General features: G+C 45.5%; 1 protein-coding gene across 4 annotated transcripts in view; it reads left to right on the top strand.

Annotated features, from left to right (window-relative positions):
* The window catches only part of NRF1 (nuclear respiratory factor 1), a 106578-nt gene that overhangs the window by 53057 nt on the left and 33574 nt on the right, over positions 1-19947 (top strand). For all 4 annotated transcript variants that reach the window (XM_048836742.2, XM_048836739.2, XM_048836740.2 and 1 more), the window contains 5 exons: positions 3351-3509; positions 4807-5004; positions 6533-6634; positions 12102-12259; positions 17556-17680. In XM_048836742.2, the coding sequence (XP_048692699.1) occupies positions 3351-3509; positions 4807-5004; positions 6533-6634; positions 12102-12259; positions 17556-17680 (742 nt within the window). The remainder of the gene's footprint in view (positions 1-3350; positions 3510-4806; positions 5005-6532; positions 6635-12101; positions 12260-17555; positions 17681-19947) is intronic.

The raw sequence follows: 19947 nt of genomic DNA, 5'->3' as shown, positions 1-19947 counted from the left end.
AGAAGTGTCCAGCTTGTGACTCCGTTGCTGCTCAAGGGCACAATTCCAGAGGAGACGCATTTCTCGTTACGTGGTCAGTGCCATTAAGGTATACTTTCCCATCCATCCCACTCTAACCACGAGTCCTGAACAAGGTAAAGCAGGACAAATGGGCAGTGGATCATATTGGCTCCTTGGTGAGTGAGACAGTTTTGGTTCATGAGAATCCTCCAGATGTCCACACACCCATGTATCCACTTAAAATAGTTGCCAAACCTTCTGACTTGAGACAAAAGCAAAACTGTCTATCCCAGCCCAGCTTTTCTCCACCTCACAACCTGGTATTTGGATGGGCAATGAGAGAGGTCGTGCTCCAAGGAAGTCCGGTTCATCCTCAGCAACAGCAGAAAGGCTTCCGCAAGAAAATTCTGTGCTGCCAAATGAAAGAGGTTCTCCATCTGGTGCTAACGCTGCCAGATACCTCCATTGGACTCTTACATTCCTATCATCTTGGACAATCTCTTCCTAAAGTCTTCAGGTTTGTCCATTAAATTGCTGCCAGGTACACACACAACAGCCAACTCTTTCCATCCTCTCATAGGCAACTGCTGAATATTCACCCATCCTACAAATGTGAAATTTCTGAGAGGTCTTGTCAGAACCTTTCCTCCAATATTGGTGCCAACTCCTAATTGGGACCTTTAATTTAGTGCTGTCAGCATTTATGAATCCGCCACTTAAGTTCTTGGCATCCTGCATCCTTCTCCATCGATCCATCACAGTAGCCTTTCTAATGGCAATCACTTCCACTAGGAGAGTAGGGAAGTTTGCAGCTCTTATGTAGGCCTTCCCTACACAGTATTCCATAAGCATAAAATGTCCCTAAGGTTACATCCCAAACCCATCCGAAAAGTTCCCTCTGAATTCCACCTTAATCTGTCTATCCCTATACCGGTATTCTACCCAAAATCTCATGCCACCAAGGAGGACAGGACACTTCATTCTCTGGATGTTCATAGAGCTTTGGCTTTCTACCTGCAGAGGACGAAGCCCTTTCAAAAATCCCAGAAACAATTCATCTCCTTCAATGAGCAGATGAAAGGGGAGGCAATTTGATCACACAGGCTCTCAAAATGGATTTCAGGCTGCATTCTGCTATGTTATGAACTGATGGAAACTCCTCCTCAGGGCGTGAGGGCACACTCGACTAGAGCACATGCTGCCTCTGTAGTTTCTCTTCAAGGCATACCTCTGGTACAAATCTGTAGAGTGGTGACAATGGGGCTCTTTGCACACCTTTACTAGGCACTACGCCCAGGCTTCTTCAGCAGATGCATCCTTTGGCACAGTGGTCCTGGGACCCGTGGTGCAGCATGGGTCCCTTGCACCTTCCTTCTCCATGAGCACTTCTTGTGAATCACCCATGGTGAATACTTGTGAGGACAAGCACTCGAAGAAAGGAATGTTACTTACCTTATGGTGACTGAAGTTCTTCAAGATGTGTGGTCCCCATGGGTACTCCATGACCCCCCTCCTTCCCCTGTGCTTCGGATCCTTCTGAGTTGATTTGCGGTAGAGTTGGAACTGGAGAGGCAGTCTGTCCCCGCCATCCCGTATGCCTTTGCTTCGGAGTATGAGGAGGTTCAGGGTGCAGGCACGGCTCAACAGACGCTGTTAGAGAATAATCTTCTGGTCTCAGGTCCTTGGAGTGCATGCATACCCACAGTGAATGCTCATAGGGAGCGTACATCTCGAAGAACTCCATTACAGTAAGGTAAGTCACCTTCCTTTCACACTGTCCTGTCATTCTGAAGTACTCCCCTCTCTCTGGTGTTGGTGCAGGATGATGTTTGAAGGGTTTAGGATGCAGTTACAAGCGACTTTGAGATGCAGTTGCCTAAAATACCCTGAAAAGGGAACTTACAGGTCAGCTGACTTGCAAACATGTTCCCTTCTGTTAGCTTGCAGTTTGATGCTGAGGTGCCTAATACATAGACTGGTGTGTCTGAGGTCATGCAGGCAGCAGCGCATTTGGAAGAGGCCCATGCTCTTGTGACAGAGAATTGGAACTACTTGATAGTTGTCTAGTGGGGTAAACAATGTCTCTGTTGCTAATTGGAATTCTTGTCATGACTGTAACCAGCAGCAAACGATTCCTCTTCCCTGAGCTTCCTAGTACTGCAGACTCTTGGGGCTGGTGCTGCAGGATCATCAGCCCCCAGGTAATACAAGACTAGTTGCCTCCAGGAATTCTGGTGGCAACCGTGAGAGCGAAGTTCAAATGGTTTGCTACCAGAGTCACCCAAGGTTATGTGGGGTGAGGGGAAGAGGGAGGAAGAATGTTCTAGTCTTAAATTAGCCTGTTTCTCTGAGAAACATCTGACACTTGAGTGTCACAGTGATCAGCATTACTTAAATTGCAAGCTCTCTGGGGTAGGGACTGTCTTTTTGTTCTGTGTTTGTACAGCACCCTGCACAATGGGGTCTAGGTCCTACGGTGGTAATATACATAATAATAATTAATATGATCTAAAAACATACTGCTTGATGTGCAGAATTCATGATAATGCTAGTAGTAAGCCATGTTCTTGTTAATATGTCTTTGTGGTGTTTTCTGGTCTGCAAATCTCTCAAAATATTTTCTCGTGGTAGTAATGCTTTTGTCTCAGCTGAAACATCATCATCCCACTCTTTACCCTTTCCCATAATGTTCTCGAAAACATCAGCCTGACGCATCTCCTCCTCTCTTTCTTTGACAAAAGATTTTTTCTTATGGAAAATCATTCAGAGATGATTATTTTTTTTCAGATGGAGCATGAAAAAAAGAACCTTCTTATACAGGCTGTCCAGCAGTTCTAGCAATGGGGGAATGCCTCCTGTTCCTGCTGTGACTTCTCCTATGGGTGGTATTTGATAGCAGGGCTTGTTGAATCCCTGCTGTCTTTGTGACACCCCTGTACAATGTATACCATACAAGATATGCAGAACAGCTACATTCAAGTTGCTGTTAGAGCATTAGCTTTGCATTTCCTCGCGGATTTTAACTGGGCTGGCTGGTTCTCATCACTGTAGTATATGAACCTTAACGTTGCAGTAATATAGGGTGTGTTACTTTTATTATTCTAATTGGCTGACTTATGTCTGTCGCTATCCCACGACCTAACAGTGTTCTGTTTTTCAACTCTGACTGGGGATGAGGTGAAGAGGGATTCATCACATGTTTTCAGGTGTGCTCAGGGCTGTTCCAGTGAGTAGTTTTAGTCTGATCATTTCCAGGTGGAAACCCAGTCTAGTAATTTATAAAACTAACTTTAAACCCCCCAAAGAAAGTGGGATTTCCAGTTTTAACCCTCTTGTGCTGTTGGTTTCAGGCACAGCTGCGAGCATTCATCCCCGAAATGCTGAAGTACTCAACAGGTCGTGGGAAGCCGGGCTGGGGGAAGGAAAGCTGCAAACCCATTTGGTGGCCTGAGGATATTCCATGGGCAAATGTTCGCAGTGACGTCCGTACAGAGGAGCAGAAACAGAGGGTGTGTGTTGTATTGTTACTAACCCTTCAGGGCAGTCACTGGAGTTTGGGAGTGGGTTGTGATGTTATGAGCCTCCCTCTTGTGTGACGGAAAGAACAGGTAGGTCATAAACTTCCCTGGTTCCATGCCATGTTTAAAAGTTTGTGCCCAAATCATATGGGATAGCTCTTCCTCCCCATTTCCATATCTTGGCTGGATGTCCCCCAGTTCCACATGACAACCATTCATCTGCCCCTTTGTTCCCACCCTGGAGGGTTGACCCCCAGCTTAATCCAAGGGGTGCAACGGGCAGAGGAGAGCAGTGAAGGTGGTGAAAGAGGCGTAATCCTGGATCCACTCTGACTCCCTATTGCTAATTTGCACTCTGGTATTTTTAACCTTACCTCTATTCTCCTTACCCACCTCTGGAGTTGGGGGCAATTCCTAATCCATCTGGCCACAGTAGCAGCTCATGAATACAAGCTTAAGAAGTGGCTTGCTGGCCAAAGCTGTGTCTCTGTTCTCCCAAACACACAGTTCAGCTGCTAGACAGCACACATCCCAGGCCCACAGAGAGCAACCAGAGGTTGTCACCCCACCTCACCAAGCAGAGCAGTGTGTGCCCTTCCTTTAAGTGAGAGATCAGGGATGGTGGGGTAGTCAGGGGTGAGTGGGGAGAAAGAGGAAATGTGAAAAGGATGAGAGAGTGCATACAGAAAAAGGGACACATGTCAACTATGTCAGGATGTTGCAGGGAGCTAAAGAGGAGTGGGAGATACCTGTCTACCCAACCATCACAAAGGGACATTACAAATGTTGTGAATCTCAGGATCAAATCCTTGCACAGATTGCAGCTGTCCCTTGCTGGGGGCGGCCTGGTTGAGCCAGGGTTTATGGTATCAGAGTCCACCCTTTGCTTGATCATCTTTTTTTAAAGGTTTTGTTTTTTTCACTCCTAGTTAAACTCCCTGACAGTTTGAAACAGACCCATTTCACTAGAGAGATTTCCTCCATCCCATGGTCATACAGACTTGTTCTGTAAATGGCACGTGGATGCAGGCTGTACACATGCTGGCTTGCTTCTGTAGGGTGGCTCATGAACCGTGGGGCTTGGAGGTATGGAGGGGGCTGGGTGTTTTCTGGGAGGATTTTGTTTTTATTTTGAAAAAAAATACTGATTAAAAAATAGCCCTGAAAAAAGCCAACTAAAGATTTACATGGTTCAGATCCCAGGAGAATGAATGCAGAGGGAATTGCTGAATGGAAATGCTGCTTTGCACTGTTCTTTTAATGTTACTGTTTTCTTTTTCCCTGTTAGGTGTCCTGGACCCAGGCATTGCGGACTATTGTGAAGAACTGCTACAAACAGCATGGGCGTGAAGACCTACTCTATGCCTTTGAGGATCAACAGACACAGCAGCAGACCGCAGCTACGCATAGTATAGCGCATCTGGTCCCATCACAGACGGTGGTACAGACCTTCAGTAACCCTGATGGCACTGTCTCCCTTATCCAGGTGAGCAGAGCCCACTTGTCCCTTCACACACACTGTATTGAGTGGCCATGTCTGGCAGAAGTTTTTAACTATACACCTTTGGTTGTTGGCTTAACCTGTATGTTTCAGGAATCTCAAGTCTGTCTCTCTTAGGTACTTATGTGGCCTCCATTACCATCGTATGTGAGTTAACCTCACAATGGAAAGAGCAATACATTCATCCGTATAATACCCTGGTTATGTCCATTTTACAGAGAGGGAACTGAGGCATAGACTGCTTCCTTCATGCTGACTCCAGATATTGTATTACACATATCTCCTCTCCAACAAACAACTTTTCCGGAGTATCATTGCACATACGGCTATCTGACCCCTGCAACAAAAACAAGACTGGATTTTCTGCACAATACTTTAGGAGTTTAGGCAGTGTTCATAGTACTTGAAGTAGTGGTACCCACCACCCATGCTTAAACCAACTCCACCCACTTGAGATGTTGAAACAAGATGCCATTTACAGTAAATTGTGCATGTCTTTATTATATAAGAGTCTTAAAGCAAAACACACACAACTGACCTCAGCTGACTCATCCCTCTTGTTTCCATGTGTGCTTTTATCAACAGTTGCAATAGTTAAGTGTTGACATTTATAGTCTTATTAGCTATCAAGGTTAACACCCATTAAAAGGAATGGGGCTGCAAACACCTCTCAGTGCTGTTGTTTCAAGCTGTCTGCAGGTACACATCACTGCATTAGTTGACGCTTGTTTCATGTTTTGATGGCTATGCTCACAGCTGTTAGGACTAGGGATTGGAGTATTTTTAAATGAAAGCTTAGGCTTGGTCTGCACCTAAAACTTAGGTTGGCATAGCTGCGGCTGTCAAGGGTGTGAAAAATCCACACCCCTGAGTGCTGTAGCTATGCCATCCTAACCTCTGGTGTAGATGCAGTTTAGGTCAACAGAAGAATGCTTCCGTTGATCTAGCTACCATCACCTGGGGAGATGGTGTTCCTACAGTGACAGGAAAACCCACTTCTGTCACTGTAGGCTGCATCTGCTCTACAGGGTTATGCCCCCCCCCACACAGAAAGATTTGCTCTCTGAGCTGCGGCGAGTTGGCCCAGCTTGCTGCTGCAGACTCTCTCTTTGGCTTTCACTGCTCACTTATGGCCTCCTTTTCAAGATGCTGAGCACCCACGCTCCCATTCATCTCTTTGGGGGTTTGAGTGCTCAGTGCTTCTTAGAAGCAGGCTATAAACCTCTTTGCCTCTGTTTTCCCATCTGTTAAATGGGGATAGACCTTACAGGGCTGCTAAGGATGAATTCATGTTTGTAAAACGCTTTGAAGAGCAATAGCCCTATGTATGGTAAGTGCTGGGCATTGATAGTGATCAGTGCGGGACACTCTGTCCTTCAGTTTTCCCTTTAGGTGATCTGGGGTCTAATGTACTTGGGTGCCCCTTTAGCTGAGGGGTAACCGTGGGCTCCTGAGGGGAACAATGGCAGCAGGAGCTGCAGTCTGACTGCTGTTTTGTGGCGGTATTTTGCAGGTTGGTACAGGGGCTACAGTCGCCACTCTGGCCGATGCCTCCGAGTTGCCTACCACAGTTACCGTTGCACAAGTCAATTACTCCGCGGTAACCGATGGAGAGGTAAGGATGTGTGGGTTGTGTTTGTTTCTCAAGGATGCAGCACACCCTGTGGTCGTGTGTAGCTAATGGACATTGCTGACACACTTGCATTTTTCACACTTAAGTGTTTACTGGGAATGCAAAAGCCTAGTGCTGCACGCTGTCATGTTAAAAGCTGAAATCAATATCAATGCAACATTGTCGTGGATATTTTGCATGGGTCAAAGTCAAAAAGTGTAGTGTTGTGGTAATTGGGACTTGGGGGGGGGGTGTGCACGCACAATTACTAGGAGACCATAAGGGCTGAATTTCCTAAGTTTTGTACATGTAAATCTCAGTCATAGTGTCCATTGGAATAATAGCAGATGTATGTATTCTGTATGCAGCTCTCCAGACACACTCATTCATGTGCTTGTCTGGATAACCCTTGAGCCGAGAGCACCAGTCATGTGGTTACGGCAGGGGGATTAAGGTTTAGGACTTTCCGAGTCAGAGCCAGGAACAGAATGCAGTGTGGTCTTGGGCAAGCCACTTAACTTCTCTTTGCCTCAATTTCCCTATGGGTACAATGGGAACATTTCTCTGCAGCACCTCCAAGGGTTATTGAGACTGACTTAATGTGTAATTGGCTTGCACTTTCCTCTGATAAAGGGCAATGTATAAATGCACAGTTGTATAAATGTTAAGGAAAGTACTGTACAGTACAGTACATTCGTTTTTACTCATTTATATATTTGTCAACCCGATTTTTCAAAGTTGGCAAAGCTGCATTTCCCACTGAGGGCTTGATCATGCCAAACCCAGGCTTTTAAAGAGGAAGCACTTAAATTTACAGTGCAAAAAAACCCCCAAACAACCTACATAATTTTCTTAAATCAAGAAACAAAATGCATTTTGTATAAAGACCATCCCTGTAACTCAGAAAGGTACTGGAATTGCCTTCCTCGGTTCCCTCTGCCCCCAACTCCCTCCCCTTCCCCCTTAAGTCAAAGAGACTGCTGTTTCACTGCAAGTTGTTGTCCTCCCTTTTGGACACGTGCCTAGGTTTCTGGATGAAGTACCATCCTTATGTTGGAGTGGAGTGGTCCACCTATTCTGCTCCGTAAGGATAAGGTTTTCATGTCAATAGGTGGCAGCACAAAACAGCTTTGTTCTGTATTAAAGAGCATTTGTAGCTGAAAAAACGAATAGAAGCAAGCTGTTTGTTTGGGGCTCTGGCCTTGAAAAGTACTTCATATTCACTAGAGGGTTTTTAGGACTTGTTATCTTTATCTTTAGGCCTTGGGGAAGATTTTCAAATGCACAAATGGCCATTAGATGCCAAACTTCATTGACTTTCTGTAAGAGTTAGAAGCTTGTCTTTGAAAATCTTACCCTTGTCAACACAAAGTTGTAACCGATTTATTAAACAGGTAAAACTTTTCTCGTGTAGACAAACTGTAGTTTGGTGGTTGACCTCTTGTAATCCAAGTGTCTGTGTTCTTACCTGGGGTTCCCCTCCCAGTCCATGCTAGCACTTCACACTCCATTCCTGTCCTGGCTGATGTGGCAGAAACCTTTCTCCCTTTCCGGAAATTACTATCAGTGTCTGGAGATATTAGCATTTTTCTTTGTCAAGGCTGGTAGGCAGGACAACGTGATCTACCTTGACCCTGCTCCTTCTCTCTGGAATTCCTGTTCTGTCTCAAAAAGAAGATCTCTGTCATCCACAATCTCTTCATCTCTCGCTCGCTTGGTCTCTGGGCACTTAAAGAAACCTGGATTACACACACCCCTCCACTCCCAACGCTGCCTCTGTAGCCACTTTCTCATGCACGCTTCTCACTTCTTGCACACACCTTGTCCCTTGGTGTGCCTAGAGGAAATGGTGAGAGTATTATGCTTCTCTCTCCCTCCTTGCCACCATGCTCCCTGAGACCAACAATCCCTCTGGCTCGTCTCCTCTTTTTTTCTTCTCTACCATCCTCCTGACTCCCTCTCATCCTCCTTCCTCTCCCATTTTGACTCCTGGCTGTCGCTCTCTCTCATTGCAATTTCTTCTACCTCATTTTCGGTGACCTCTGCTTCTGCATTGATGCCCCCCCATCTGATCCGTAGCCACTTCCCTTGTCGTTCTCTCTCCCCTTTGTGTAACCTTCACCGTGGATCAGTGTTCCAGTTCACCGAAATGGCCACTCCCTTGACCTCTTCACCACACACTGCTTCTGCTCTGAGCTTTTCATCATCAAGTTCCCCCTTTCTTGGACCATCACTTCATCTCCTTCAACACTGCACACTTGTCTCCTGCCTCTCCCACGCAGCCCAGCCATGACCTACAGTCCACTGATGTCAGTGACACTTCTTCCACTTTCAGCTTCTCCCTCTCTCTTCCCCCTATCTTTTGTTGACTCAGCTGAATCCCCCCACTCCACTGTCTCTCACTCCTCCACTCCTTTGCACCTGTCACTCACAGTAAAGTCTGTTCCAACAACTTCCAACCCGTGTTAATGCCCACCATCTGCCTCATCCATTTCTGTGCCGCTGCCCATGAATACCCTGTAAAAAGTCTCGCTGCCATGCAGGCTTCCTTCACTACAGATTTATTCTCTCCTCCTTCGGTTCTCCACTCTTCCTGGTCAAGCTTCATTACTTTTTCCTGCTTTGCTAACTCAGAGGTCAGCAATTGCAGCTGATCATTTGCTGCCTTCTGTTCCCTCTCCTGTGCCCTCCAACATAAGATGCTGCTGACTTTTTCGAAGAGAAGTTTGATGAGACCCAACGCTACCTTCCTCTCATCCCCAGTACATGCTCCTCCTCTCCATTACCAACACACGGGTTTCTTGCCTGCTTTCATCTAATCTCTCCTCCTGCCTCATCCTTACCCTCCTCTTCTAATTGTCATCTGGCTTCCTCCCCTCACAATACAAGCCTATTCTGGTCTCTTCACGCCTAAAAAAGAAAAAATCCTTGACGCCATCTGCCTCTCTAACTTATACCTCATCTTCCTTTCACCTTCAAACTTAAATACAGTCTACAACCGTTGCCTTCGAGTTCCTCCATCTCCACCCTTGATCCTCTCCCATGAAACTATTCTCTCACACAGATATCTAATGGCGTCTTTCTGGCCAAATATCTGCTCCATCCTCATCCTCCTCAACTACGGCTGCTTTTTGGCTCGCTCATTCATCTCCTTGAAATCTACCTTCAGCTTTTGTGACTCCATCCTCTTCTGCTTCTCCTCCCACATCCTCTAGTTGTTTCTTCAGTGGGGATGGTGATTCTTCCCTCTCCCCTTTTCTGTTAGGGTCTCATAGGGCTCCATCTTTAGCCTGTTCTTATTCTCTCTCTCTCTCTCTGCACCCCTCATCTGCTCTCCTGGCTTATCCTGTCATCTTTACACCTTCTCACAACTCTTCTCACCCTCCGCTGCTGACCAAACTCCCTACATCCAGTCCCTCGCCTCAACCTGGTTTATGACCTCTCTTTCCATATGTCTGAGCATCAACTTGAGCTTGATGTGACCAGAGCTGAACACTTTTGTTTTCCCTCCCTTTCTTCGCTGGTAATGCACTCTTCCTCCCGGCCACCAGCCCTGCCGCCCAGGGTGGACTCCTCTCTGACTCCTCCCTCTCCCTTGCCCCACACCTCTTGGGGTGACGCACAAACCTTGCTGCGGCTTCTCCCACACCATTTCTAAGACCCAGCCCTTTTTGGCCTCTGTATAAGGACGTTAAACTTTCAGCTGTCCCGTCATCTCCCTTCCTGGTACTGTAACCACTTCTCCTCTGGCTTCCCCGATAACTGGAAGGATGAGTGATGCAGGGCCACACAAAACACAGCTGTTAAAATTAGCTTGCGCTTGCTTCCTTGTTGCCTGAACACCTCACTTCTCCCCTGCCACCTTGAATCCTTCCACAGACCTTCCTTTCTCCACGACATCAAATTCAAGCTTCTTCGCATCACCTTCAGGGTCTTCTCTCTGTGCCTGTTTTGGAATCTGATCGAGCAGCTCTCGCTACTCCACCAGAAGGGCTAGCCATCATCATCCGTTTGTTCCCTGCCACACCTCCACCACCCCCGCATCATCTTTGTACCTTCTTCCACTCCACCCTCTGTGCATAGAACCGTCTCCTGGGACTAATCCATGTGGCCACCCCGTCGTCCTACAGATCTCTCATTGAACTCTTGCTCAGACGTGATCCCTCAAGGGAAATGACAACTGACAATGGCTAGAGAGCTTGCTGACATATATATTGTATATAGATAACGACCTGAGACTCTGCTTTAGCCCCTCACCTCTGGCACAATGGGTAAGAGGATACTACAGACTGGAAGAAAAAACCTTGCCTCGGTGGGATGGATTGGGTCCGATCTAGTAGATATCTTCTCTTTCCATATACCGTAACAATGGTCTGTGGTGCCCTTCCTGATGATCCGTTGAATGAAACATTTGAGCACCAGCCAATAAAGGGACTTACGCAGTTGGGACCAGGGATGAGTCTGTGAGAGGAATTTTCTCTTATAAAACGGTCCACAGCTCTTTGAAGGTTGAAGAACCTTCATCCTCTGATTCGATGATCTTTTGTTCCTGATGCTCACATCCTGTTTGTGACCGCACAGTCATTGATACACATGAGGTCCCAATTGGAGGAGTATAGAGTGGGGTGGAGAATGATCAGCTAGGAGAAGGTGAACTCGGTGGCAAGCACAAGAACCTGTATGCATGTACATGTCCTTAGTTAAGAGAGAGAGAGAGAGATTGAAATAATTAAAAGACATGAACAGAACTGTTTCCAAATGTGACTATTATTTATTATTTGTATTCTTCATAAGATCCCTAGTCCTGGACCAGACCCCATTGTCCTCAGCACTGTGTAAACACAGAACAAAAAGACAGTCCCAAAGAGCTTACACTCTAAGTATAATACAGGAGAAAACAGATGGATATGGGCAGACAAATGAGGAAGTACAAGAAAATAATGAGATCACATTTTTTGTTCTGTGTTTATATAGCACCTGGAACGATGGTGTCCCGGTCCATGACTAGGGATCCTAGACACTTCGGGCATACAAATAATTTAAAAATAGTAGGCACATCATCTGTAGGCATCACAGCAAAGGAGGGATTTGGAGGGTAATGAGGTAGTTTCTATGTCTTTAGAGGAGCAGTACGGGAGAAATCACGAATGCATATGTTTGAAAGTTCACAGGTAGGCGATGGAGGCTGGCATCATGGGTCGATTGGGAGTCAACACCTTGATAGTGAATGAGAAGTGATTGGATGGTTTCCAAAATGTTCCCTGTAGCTCGGTTTCTAAATTGCTCCCAAAGGACCTCTTTTTCCAACAGAGGTGATTTCAGGATGCTTTGTACAGAAGAATCAAAGCATGTAGGATTTTTCAAAGACATCTTGAAAGTGTTTGACTTCCTCCTTTTAAGAAGTAGCCACCCAGCTGTGGGAAAGGTTCAGGGAAGCTGAACTTTTCTCTTTCTCTCTTCACCCAACTAGGTGGAGCAGAACTGGGCAACGCTACAGGGGGGTGAGATGACTATCCAGACGACGCAGGCTTCGGAGGCCACGCAGGCGGTGGCATCGCTGGCAGAAGCAGCAGTGGCAGCATCTCAAGAGATGCAACAAGGAGCAACCGTTACCATGGCACTGAACAGGTACATGTGAGAGGAGGAGCTATGGGGACTAAATGGGGTAAGGTCACTGAAAGAGGGAGTCCTTTCTGCCAGGTTTGCTATCTGTCACAATGAGGGCAGCACAGAAGCCAGTGGTACATTTGGAAGAACGTTGTCTGGGATCTTTCATAGAGATTTTTCCATAGAGAATTCCCAAACCATCCATGACAAAGCATTCATAGATCATTTCCTAGTGTCCCATTGTAATATGAGGAAGCTCACAGAAATGGAAATGTGCTGTTAGGAAGGTACGTTTAGTACCCATCCCTCTCTATACATCCTGTTTGTCCATTGAGAGTCCACTTACAGGAGATAAGAGCTATAATGTGCTTGTAGCACCTGTTAAATAAGCAGCTCCATCTCTCTGTCAACATTATTGAGGGCCCCTCTGTTAAAGGGATGATGTTGATTTAACCAGGTGGGTGGTAGTATGGTCTCCTCCGACCTGAAATCAGAATCTCTCTTCCAGGCTAGTTGTTGAAGGTATTTCTCCTGTGTTTGGTTCTGGAGCAGGAAAGCTGAAATAAGCTGCCTGAGTAATGATTTCTCCTCCTGCGTGGAGAGCTCTTGGCTCAGAGTGAGCCCTATGGTTGGTTATTTGCAGAACAACGTTTTGACGGAGGGTATGGAGTGCTGTTCTGAGGTTGAGATAGGAACCTTGCAGAGGTCATTTTGAAAGACGTTTTGAAAGCCTCTGTTGAGAAAGGGATCTGAGTGAGAAGAGGGAGACTGTCCCAAGCACAAGGAGAGGGAAAAGAATCCAAAGACCAGGGGTATTATTGCTCATTGCCTGAACCCAACCTGGGTTTTCCTACCTGGTTTATCTTATATTTGTGCTTTGCTTTTGCACTCAGCCTCCTCATTCTTGGAGTCTGTTTACTGAACAGGGTTTGATCCTGCCAGGAGAAGAGCAAAGCATGGAATGTTAATGGAGGGCTCCAAGAGCCTCTTCTACAGACCACTTGTTAAAACAGCCACCTTCGTACCAGCTGCATTCCACAAACTGATTCCACGTTTCTGTTGCAGCAGGATCCAGGACTAGCCCAGAACTATTTCCTGGGTGTGTCAAGCAGATCACTCTCTCCTCTCCTCTCCTCCCCACCCCGATCCCATCTCTCCCTCTTTGGTACCAAACAGTGCCACACTTTAATCAATGGGAGAGGTTGCTGCTGAGTCACTTGAAATGCATTCTTCTCATAGGCTGAATGCAATGCCTCTGCATTACTCCCAGCAAGAGGCCAGGACTGGGATCCAGATTCAGGTATCTTTCAGAACATGGTCATGTATGCCACTATGTTATATTGATTAATTTTATCTACTGATAAAGACTGGCTCTCTGTAAAATCACTTAACTCTTTTCAGGGGTTGATATGAAAAATGACTGACAACCCCCCCTCCCGCCCTGCGCAAAGTATTCATAACACTGTAGAGAGGCCTACTCTCACACAGTCCACCCTTCCCCGCCTGTAGGATGGCCACTTACAGTAGTAATCGCAAGAACTTTCTCTGGTGTACTTTTAAATGACTCAAAGGCTAGGGTTTTGACCATTTTTGTAGATTAGTCCACTGCCTAACACATCTCTGTATCAGGAGCGGTTTTCAATATGTAGATCAATAAAAATCTGAAAAAAAACCTCATTGATATAATCCATCAAAACAATTAAAACTAAACATTGAATTCTGCCAAGCCTAGTCATGTATAATTTGTCTCCTCACGCCCACATCCCACTGTAGAGACACTTTTAGGCAGATAGAAATTAAATAACAGAATTAACTTCTGAAAATCAGAATCCTTAGTAGAAATAACTGTTCTTCCTTTAACTCTAGTAGCAATCCCCAGGGGTCCCTGCAATACCTCTCGCTTTAGCCAGCTTTGTATTTCAGGAGGGAGTGGGGGAACCTGCAACAAGAGCCTCAAAATGTGAGGTGAGGTGTTTAGTAAACATTTTGGCTGCTTTAGATAGATGTAGGATGTGGGAACAATGTGCACTTTGGGGAAAATACAAAGCCCAGGCCCTTCTGCTGTGACAGTGCGTGTTGCTTTCTGATGACAGCAGAGTAATGGTGCCTCAGGAGGTCTTGTTAACAAGCTGCAGTGCAGCTGAGCTGACTCAAATGTTTATCACCTACAGGGGAGAATATGGCTACCTGCAGAAACTCATAGAAGTGTTGAGATGTTGACTTTGGCAGCAGTTGTGAAGTATATTAGAGGGTGGGAATATACTGATTTACTTTCCTCAGGGGCTAGAGGTGTGATTCATGTAGGCCCTGAAGTCTTACCCACCCCTTTACTTTGCACAGCCCCACAATACTATTCATTAATTGGCCAGAAGTCTTGTTCTGGATTGACTCAAGGAGCATAACCATCCTTCACCACCACCACTTCCTTCAGCTGTCCTGCCAGTCACTGTAGGGCTGTCACTAGGCCTCGAGGACACCCCGGTCCTTAAGAGCTCGCAACTATTACCAGCTTTTGGAAGGTGTCTACCTAATTTTAGCACAAAGCTGCCATCACTCCATTGGGTGCTGGAATGGTGTCTCTAGGGGTACCTGGTTAAGTGGTGTCATTGTAAAGAGCAGATGTGTGCAGCTGTGACAAAAGAGGCAATCTCTGTAATCGGTTTAGGGATGGGAAGCAGAGGAGCAACTTCCAGCAAGAGAGAATGAGGGGGAGTGCAAGTAAATGGGTGCAAGCTCAATGTACAGCCATTTGAGTTAATAGATAAACATTTGGGGAGATCAACATAAACGGAAAGAGCATTTGTATAGCAAAGCACTATTATTATATTCAGTGATGCAGCCTTCACAGTTCATTGGGATGCTAAATTGCCCTTGAAAGTGGATTTAAATAAGTGCTTCTCATGGCTGGGAGGCTGGGCGGCTCCAGCAAGTGAAGTCTGTTTATTGGAGCTGGTCTTCCCACACTATAAATGTCTTTATACCAGTGCAGATTCTCAGGAGTTGTGGCATACTTCCTAGGCAAAAGGAAGCGAGAAGGCAGGAAAACAAAATGGTATGGTCAAATAGCAATGGGAGGTTTTGTGCGCCAAACAGACATAGTTTAGAAGTGAAAATCCAGCCCAAACCAAGTCAGCTGGAAGGAGAATAAAATCTATGATGGAAATTAAAAAGGTCAAGAGAGAAGGACATAAAAACAAAAAAACTCATAGGCAGCATGCAAGAAAAGGGGTAGGTTGATTTGGACTACCATGGAGCAATTAAGGAAGATCCCAGGGAAGCTAAATGATTTCTTTACATTGATCTTCACTGCAGAAGACATATCTGCTTTTTCAGATAATTAAGGTGAGGCACTGTCAGATATTCAGCTATCTAAAGAAGAGTTTCTGGACCAAACATATGAATAGCAACAGGTCACTCTGCTGCTAATCTCTCCTTAAAGTGAACTATTAAACCACAGGGCTGGAGGGTAGCAAACGTTTGGCCTTGGATAAAAGGAGCTGAAGATATCCTGGGAATAACTGACCAGGGAGTCTTACTTCATGGTAAGGTGAATTGGTTGAAACAATTATTAAAGGTAGAATTACGAAACACGAAGGAAATTGTGTTTTAATGGGGAAAAACTAGTATGGTTTCTGTACAGGAAGATCCTGCCTCTCCAGTTTGTTAGAATTTTTTGTGTGTCCACAAAGTAGTGCGTAAGGGAAAACCACTTGCTATAACTTACCTGGGCTTTTCAAAAGTCCCTTGCAAAAGGCTATTAAGGAAACTGCATGTGCTTTAAGAGGGATTTTAGAATAGGGGAAATTAGAGATGGGAAGGGCCAATTGGGTCATGTTATAGAATCTTTGAAATGTAGGGCTGGAGGGGGCCTTGAGAGGTCATCTAATCTAGCCCCCTGTGCTGAGGCAGGACCAAGTAGACCTAGACCATCCATGACAGGTATTTCGCTAACCTGTTCTTAAAAACCTCAAATAACAGAGATTCCACAACCTTCCTTGGCAGCCTATTTCAGAGCTTAACTACCCTTACTTATAGTTAAGAAATTTTTCCTAATATCTAACCTAAAGCTCCCTTGCTGCACATTAACCTGATAGATTTCTATCTTCAGTGGACATCGAGAACAAATGAGCACAGTCCTCTTTATAACAGCCCTTAACATATTTGAAGACTGTTATCAGTGTGCCCCTCCACCCCCGCCAGTCTTCTTTTCTCAAGACTAAACATGCCCAGTTTTAGTTAACTTGTTAACCTTAATAGGTCAGGTTTTCTAAACTTCTTTTCTTTTTTGTTGCTCTCCTCTGGACTTTGTCTAGTTTGTCCACATTTTTCTCAAATTGTGGCACCCAGAACTGGACACAGTAGCCCAGCTGAAATCTCACCCATGTTGAGTAGAGCAAGACAGTTACCTCCCATGTCTTACATATAACAATTTTGGAACTGCATCACATCATTGGCTCATATTCAATTTGTGATCTACTATAAACCCAAGATCCTTTTCAACTATACAACTGCCTAGCCACTTATTCCCCATTTTGTAGTTGTGCATTTGATTTTTATTCCTAAGTATAGTACTTTGCACTTGTCTTTATTGAATTTCATCTTGTTGATTTCATACCAATTCTCCAATTTGTCCAAGGTCATTTTGAATTCTAATCCTGTCCTCCAAATTACTAGCAACCACTCCCAGCTTTGTGCCATCCACAGATTTTATGAGCATACACTCCACCCCTGGAATACCCACTGAAAAAAAGTAATGGATGCTTAGCACCCACTGTCAGCCAAGCTCTCCCGCTCCTGCCCGCTGGCAGCCATGCCAGTCAACTCCTCCCCCTCCCTCCCAGCGCCTCCTGCAGGCCGCAGAACAGCTGTTCAGGGCATGCAGGAGGAGCTGGGAGGGTTGGGGAGGAGCAGGGATGGGGCATGCTCAGGGGAGGGGATGGGAAGAGGTGTTGTGGGGGCAGAGCAGGGACAGGACTGGGGCGGAGGAGGGGTGAGGGCTTGGAGGAAGGGGTGGAGTTGGGGCGGGCCTGAGCGGAGCGGGGGTTGAGCACCCCCCCCCAGGTAAAGAGGAAGTTGGCGCCTGTGACCCACCTTATAGTCCTTTCATCTAGACAATTTCATCTAGTCCATTCCTCACCCCTTTTCCACTCTAAGATTGTTCACTACACGATCATTTCAGTTCCTTTGGCCTGGTGAGAGCTCTCGCCACCCTGGCATGTGTGATCTCCTTCTGTGACACTTGGTTAAAGCCAAACACATCAGAGCTGAGTTGCTCTCTTTTTCTAATCATTCTTTTTCTTGTCCCTTCCGCCTGCAGTGAAGCAGCTGCCCATGCTGTCGCCACGCTTGCAGAAGCCACCCTTCAAGGGGGAGGACAAATCGTCCTGTCTGGTGAAACTGCAGCAGCCGTGGGAGCGCTTACTGGAGTCCAGGATGCTAATGGTAAGAGCGGACAGATATTTAATTGGATTTCATTTTGTTTTCCACTTAAACCCTCAAGTCCTGACTGATGGGATGAGTCAGAACAAACCCAACCTGTACGAGAAACAAAGGGAGGAAGTCCCAATATGAGCTGTAACAAGCCAGGAGTTTTGCTTAGCAAGAAGGTAATGTTGATCCCCCAAGGGAAAGTTACCTGGGATGTTGGGCTTTTTTGCTGTAAGGAAGGCTTCACCACGATGGAGCGTCATGAATCAGGTTACACCTCTTACCTTTTCAAAAGGTCTTTGTTGGCCTTGGAATTTGAGGTGGCCGCGGAATTTGGCTGAGAGTTGACTGCAAGGTGCTACCCTCCAGGGTTTCCTTGCCGTCTGTGGGACTTTTTCACATGCTCCTCTTTGGCTGCTGGAGAATTGTCACTATGATGCTGTGTATGTGCTTTGGTGGCACCTTTCACGCTAGTGAATGCATCCCTACTCTTCCTGTTTTCTTCATAGCGCAGTTCAGGCTGTTGCTTGCTTTCTTGATAGGCCTTTCTGTGGTACACCTCACAGTATCTGAGTGCCTGTTCTGAGTGGTGTCTACTATAATTAGCCAACCACAATTGTTGCTGTGGTAGTGGTTATTAATATTATCAGAGTGCCTAGAGACCCTAATCAGAGTCCCTCTGTCCTAGGCAAATATCAGCATTTGTAGCTAATACTAACTAGCCACATGTAACTGTCCCATGGTCTTGTTATGCCTTTGCTCAACTGCCAAGGTAAACAAAGCATTGCTGTCCAAATTCAGGGATGAAAGGCATTAGTTATTAAAAAGACTTGATAATGCAATTGAACTTATGTTTACCTGTCTGCACCTAAGAACTGTGTGGCATGTGTTCAGTTATAAGGAAATGCAGCTTTAAAGGATTGGACTATTTTAAATATTATAAATGCCAAAGGAAAAAGTAGTGGATTACCAGGTTGCAAAGTGATGGCCATTGTCTTTTGGTGTGTTCCATACCTAATGCAGCTCCTTTAATAGTTGCCTCATATTTGACCTACCTTGAAATAATTGGTTAGGAATGTTCTTTATGTTCTAAAACATCACCATTCTATTGTCAAAGAACACAATGGAAAAAACAATAGCAACTTTCACTAATGGTGCATTTAGCTTTGTTGCTGTGGAGTCAACCAGTGTGAAGGGGGAGCACAAATTAACCTGCAAACCCTGTTTCTAAAACTGTTAACTTACTTGAGGATGCTATTGCCCCCCAAAACATAAAAGAAGCCACAGAATTGTGCTAGGTAGTGCTCCATCAGCAACCTGGTGCGAAGGTTGTAGGGAATCCGTGTTCGTCAATACAAGGGCCCAGAAAGAAATGACCTGTTTTCAAGCTTCCAGGAAGGTTTTATAATCGGTCAGATTTAGAAAAGCACATTGATGTCCCTTTAAGAATAAAAAGTGGGTTAGCAAATCTGTCAGGCGTGTTCCCTTCGGTCTGTTCCCAAAGTGCTTTCATGGTCTGGATTCCTCTGGACAGTTCCTCCCACCCGCCTCAGGATCTGAGTCACTCTACCTCATTCATCCAGCATTAAAATCATTTTAATGCAAGATAGTTTTTACAGCAGACTTTGAAATCAGATGGGATTTACAATGCATTTAGGAAAGAGACTGTTGTTTGCGGCATTTTCCTCTGCGCAGAACCTCACCCCAATCCCTCCCCTTGTTTCCTCTCCTCTTTGATTGCTGTAATCTCTGGTGGCATTAAAGGGAAGGTATTTGTCTCTGCAGTAGTCCTTGGAAGCACCGTGCAGTTAGTTTTATTATGTAATCAGCTAATACGTCTCCCTGTAGGGATGGAAGGCGACTTTGATATCAATTCCCGCTGTCTGCCCTCCATCTCCAGACAAGGGAGAGGAATTTTCAGCTTCCGTATTGTCATTCAAAATTTGTTTCACCCTTCTCCACCCTATGCATCTAGCTTTTTTAGTCTGAGTTCTCCCCTGGTTTCAGAGTAAGGATCTGCTGGGGTATAAACATTTACTCATCTGATGCAGCCAATCAGTATAAGCTGTTAGAATGCAATTCCATCAGTGGGAGATTAAATGTGAGTGATTGGATGTGATTGGCTGCAGCAAGGAGAAGGGGAAGATATCTTAGATCAGCGACTGAACTAACCCACAAATTCTCCTTGCCCAGTTGATTCTAACAAAGACTGAACTTACTAATATTTCCAGTAAATGTTCCTCTCTAAAAATCCTTTACCCTTCTCTAGCACCTATCATGCC

Source organism: Caretta caretta, chromosome 1 (genome assembly GCF_965140235.1).
Source record: "Caretta caretta isolate rCarCar2 chromosome 1, rCarCar1.hap1, whole genome shotgun sequence".
Classification (NCBI taxonomy): Eukaryota; Metazoa; Chordata; order Testudines; family Cheloniidae; genus Caretta; species Caretta caretta.
Note: the sequence above shows the minus strand (reverse complement) of the source record. Positions and strands in the feature narration are given on the sequence as shown.